The sequence below is a fragment of the Salvelinus namaycush genome, chromosome 17 (genome assembly GCF_016432855.1).
Source record: "Salvelinus namaycush isolate Seneca chromosome 17, SaNama_1.0, whole genome shotgun sequence".
In the NCBI taxonomy this organism is placed as follows: Eukaryota; Metazoa; Chordata; class Actinopteri; order Salmoniformes; family Salmonidae; genus Salvelinus; species Salvelinus namaycush.
In genome coordinates this window covers 36,910,111-36,915,047 of record NC_052323.1, presented here as the reverse complement: position 1 = coordinate 36,915,047, position 4,937 = coordinate 36,910,111, and the positions used below count along the sequence as shown (strand labels likewise).

Genomic DNA, 4,937 nt, shown 5'->3' with positions numbered 1-4,937 from the left:
GTTCCCCTCTCTCTCTGCCACCTGCGCATCAACATCTCCTCCCACTATCAATCACATCATAGCGGCACCTCTCCTCACCCTCTCAAACATCTCTCGCGGCCACTCTCCGCCACCTCTACCTACACTATCCTCCACTAGCTCGTATGCTCCTATAATAACAATCTCCTGACCCCTCCACTCCCCCCTCTCCCTCTCCCCCCCTCTCCTCCCCTCTCTCTCTCCCCCTCTCCTCCCCCTCTCCTCCCCTCTCTCTCTGCTCTCTCCTCCTCCCCCTCTCCTCCCCCTCTCCTCCCCCTCTCTCTGCCCCTCTCCTCCCCCTCTCCCTCCCCCTCTCCTCCCCCTCACCTCCCCCTCTCCTCCCCTCCCTCCAGCCATTAACCTGTTGGGTCTGACGTGGCACCTGCAGCCCTCTGAAGGCCCTGTGTTGAACAACGGTCTGAGTACTGCAGGTCTAGCTGTCAACAGTGATGTGGCCACACTGCCCTCCGGAGGCAGAGGTGAGAACTACGACACTATAGCACCCACAACACACCGGCCTGCCCCGGCCCAACTAGAACAAGACTATTCTTCTTCTAGCATTGTAGTTATACTGGGCAGACGTACATAGTTCATTCTCCCAGAATGCAAACCTTCAATGTTTTAATGGTTTTGCTATGTGATTACTGGTTACTGACAATGTGATGATCCTCTCCTCTCTTCAACTCTCTCTCCCTCTCCCTCTCCCTCTCCTCTCTCTCTCTCTCTCTCCCTCACCCTCACCCTCTCCCTCTCCCTCTCCTCTCTCTCTGTCTCTCTCTCTCTCTCTCTCTCCATTTCTCTCTCTCCCTCTCTCTCTCTCTCCATTTCTCTCTCTCCCTCTCTCTCCCTCTCTCTCTCTCCCTCTCCTCTCTCTCTCTCTCCCTCTCCCTCTCCCTCTCCCCTCCCTCTCCCTCTCCCTCTCCCTCTCCCTCTCCTCTCTCTCTCTCTCCCTCTCCTCTCCCGTAGCTCCTTGGCCAGGTCCTAACAGCAGTTTAGACAGTGGGGATGTGGAGGTGGGGAGGAGGGTGAGTCAGGAGATTCCTCCAGGGGTGTTCTGGAGGTCTCTGCTTCACCTGGCCCAGCCACAGTTCCTCAAGTTCAACATCTCCCTGGGGAAAGATGCTTTGTTTGGGGTCTACATCCGCAAGGGCCTGCCCCCCTCACACGCACAGGTAAACTGTCATAACACACACACACACACACACACACAGACATACACAGGGCCTGCCCCCCTCACACCCACTGGTAAACTGTCATAACACACACCAGGGTTGTCAATTCAGGAAGTTATTTGAATTTACAATTGAATTTAAAAAATCTCAATTGGAGGAAAAACTGAAATAAATAACGTAAACTCACCCCATTCCGTACAAATGTGCGCAACCGCGACATTCAAACAAGGCTACAAAGAAAACTAATGGGACTGTAGCGACTGTGTTGACTTCAAAATCTGGGGTGTGAACTAGGTTTCTATTCAAGTGTTGATCGACATGGTAATGGCTCGATAGTATTGGAGAAAAGTTGAAAAACAGACCCTCCGTTACATCGTGACGTGTCTGTAACGTACAGCACGCATAAAGCAACTATTTCTGTCTTACAATCTCTCTCCACCAGGTGTAGCACTTCTCTCATCGTTTAAAAACAAGAAATGGACAGTGACGGGGTAAGGGGGGGATACCTAGTCATTTTTTGCGGCATCATAGCATGCGATAATCATTCTCAAAGCCGCTGTTTACTTCTAAGATCACTTTAGCACCGCCCTAAACACCCGATTCAAATTCGACACAAACCTTCAAAGAGGTATGTAATGACACATTATATAAACTCTTTATAGTGTTTTATTTACATTTTAGAGGCGATAAGGTGATAAGTTGGACAGATCGAGTGAAAAAAAGCAATTTTCCCACACGGCATCTCTCCTTCTCACTATCACGCATTAGTTTCGCTTCCCCTCCTGCCATTTTTAAAAAGACCTGACGGGGCTCATTGCCTGCTTGAATTATGCAGAAACGGGCAGCGTTTAGGTCATGTAATTGATTTTGTTGGAAAGGGGAGAAATTGTGCTTTACAATGGTATTGCCATTACAGTTGATCTGGAAGTATTACGTTTTTGGGCGCTAAAATAAGGGCAATTGTACGGACCAAGGCGATGTACGAGTTTACGTTAGCTTTGTTTATTAAGAAGTCATTGAAAATAGATGCCATTTTATAGTTATTGAATTGTAATTTCAGTTTACTTCCTGAATTGACTGTCTTCAATTCGAATTGACCCAAACCCTGACTTACACACACAGGTATATGAACATAACACACACCAATACACAGATAACACACACCAACACACATATAACACACACCAATACACAGATAACACACACCAATACACACATAACACACACCAATACATACATAACACACACAGTTACACAAAACTGGACTGTACACACACTTACAGTATACACACACTTATGGAATTGAATTGACTTCCAGGTCTGAGCTTCCTGAAAGTGTAATTGTCTCTCCTCCTGCAGTATGACTACATGGAGCGCTTGGACGGTAAAGAGAAGTGGAGTGTTGTTGAGTCTCCTCGAGAACGTCGCAGCATCCAGACTGTGGTTCTAAACGAAGCAGTGTTTGTTCAGTACCTGGACCCGGGAGCATGGCATCTAGCCTTCTACAACGACGGACGAGAAAGAGAGACCGTCTCCTTCAACACTGCTGTAATGGGTAAGAGAGAGAGAGAGGGAGAGGGAGGGTGAACGAGGGGGGAAGATAGAAGGGGAGGGAGAGAGGGAGAGAGGGGGGAGGGAGAGAGAAAGAAAAATAGAAGGGGAGGGGAGGGAGAGAGGGAGAGAGGGGGGAGGGAGAGAGAAAGATAGAAGGGGAGGGAGAGAGGGAGAGAGGGGGGAGAGAAAGATAGAAGGGGAGGGAGAGGGAGACGGGGAGAGAGAGGAGGGAGAGAGAGAGAAATCTCCTTCAACACGGGTGTAATGGGTTAGGAGAGAGAAAGAGGGGAGAGAGGGAGAGGGGTAGGAAGAGAGAGGGAGAGAGTATACATAACTTTCACCCCTCTCAAGCGCAGCAGTTTAACTTTCACCCAATCCTACTCTCACGATTAGCCTGCCAGCTCCTGTGGAGAGAGTGGGGGAAGGGTGGAGGGGTGGAGGGGAGAGTAGGTTTGAGTTAGGTAAGGCATCGTGATTAGAGAGGGAAGTGGAGAGAGGGAGAGAGGTGGAGACAGAAAGAGGGAGAGAGGGAAGTGGAGAGAGGTGGAGACAGTGAGGGAGAAAGGAAAGTGGAGAGAGGGAGAGCGGTGGAGACAGGGAGGGAGAGGGAAGTGGAGAGAGGTGAAGACAGAGAGCAGGACGTGGAGAGAGGTGGAGAGAGAGGGAGGGCGGTGGAGACAGAAGGAGGGAGATAGAGAATGGGAGAGAGGTGGAGAGAGAAAGGGAGGGATGGAGAGAGAACGGGAGGGATGGATTGAGAAAGGGAGGCCTGGAGAGAGAACGGGAGGGATGGAGAGAGAACGGGAGGGATGGAGAGAGAACGGGAGGGATGGAGAGAGAACGGGAGGGATGGAGAGAGAACGGGAGGGATGGAGAGAGAACGGGATGGATGGAGAGAGAACGGGAGGGCTTGAGAGAGAACGGGAGGGATGGAGAGAGAACGGGAGGGATGGAGAGAGAACGGGAGGGATGGAGAGAGAACGGGATGGATGGAGAGAGAACGGGAGGGCTTGAGAGAGAACGGGAGGGATGGAGAGAGAACGGGATGGATGGAGAGAGAACGGGAGGGATGGAGAGAGAAAGGGATGGATGGAGAGAGAACGGGAGGGCTTGAGAGAGAACGGGAGGGATGGAGAGAGAACGGGAGGGATGGAGAGAGAACGGGAGGGATGGAGAGAGAACGGGAGGGATGGAGAGAGAACGGGATGGATGGAGAGAGAACGGGAGGGATGGAGAGAGAACGGGAGGGATGGAGAGAGAACGGGATGGATGGAGAGAGAACGGGATGGATGGAGAGAGAACGGGAGGGATGGAGAGAGAACGGGATGGATGGAGAGAGAACGGGAGAGCTGGAGAGAGAACGGGATGGATGGAGAGAGTGAAAACCTCCTCAGTGTTCTTATCTAAACCTGTTCACCTCACACAAGCCACTTAGACATGGGTAGAGTGCTGAAAACACACACACATACAACCAAAACACACACACACATAGCAAAGAATGTGGAGAGGAACACATGCACCTGAATAAAGTATTGATGACCCTGGGGATCAGAGCAAAGGAGAAACACACAGAACTGAAGGAGGAGAGGAGAAGTGGATAGAGGGAGGAGAGGAGAGAAGGAGGAGAGGAGACAGGATAGAGGGAGGGGATGAAAGAAGGAGGGGGAGAGAGGATAGAGAGAGATGAGGAGAGAGGGAGAAGAGAAGAAAGGATACAGGGAGAGGAGGAGAGAGGGAGAGGAGGAGAGAGGACTGAGGGAGAGGAGGATAGAAGGAGAGGAGGAGAGAGGGAGAGGAGGAGAGAGGGAGAGAAGGAGAGAGGATAGAGGGAGAGGAGGAGAGAGGATACAGGGAGTGGAGGAGAGGGGATAGCGGGAGAGGAGGAGGGGGAGAGGAGGAAAGAGGAGAGGGGGAGAGGAGGAGAGAGGATAGAGGGGGAGGAGGAGAGAGGATAGAGGGAGAAGAGGAGAGAGGATAGAGGGAGAGGAGGAGAGAGGATAGAGGGAGAGGAGGAGAGATGATAGAGGGAGAGGAGGAGAGATGATAGAGGGAGAGGAGGATAGAGGGAGAGGAGGAGAGAGGATAGAGGGAGAGGAGGAGAGAGGATAGAGGGAGAGGAGGAGAGAGGATAGAGGGAGAGGAGGAGAGAGGATAGAGGGAGAGGAGGAGAGAGGATAGAGGGAGAGGAGGAGA

General features: G+C 51.6%; 1 protein-coding gene across 1 annotated transcript in view; it reads left to right on the top strand.

Moving 5' to 3' along the window:
• Positions 1-4,937, top strand: part of LOC120062099 (teneurin-2-like) — a 338,488-nt gene that overhangs the window by 251,238 nt on the left and 82,313 nt on the right. The window contains exons 6-8 of the mRNA XM_039011910.1: positions 372-497; positions 985-1,190; positions 2,550-2,745. Of these exons, the coding sequence (XP_038867838.1) occupies positions 372-497; positions 985-1,190; positions 2,550-2,745 (528 nt within the window). The remainder of the gene's footprint in view (positions 1-371; positions 498-984; positions 1,191-2,549; positions 2,746-4,937) is intronic.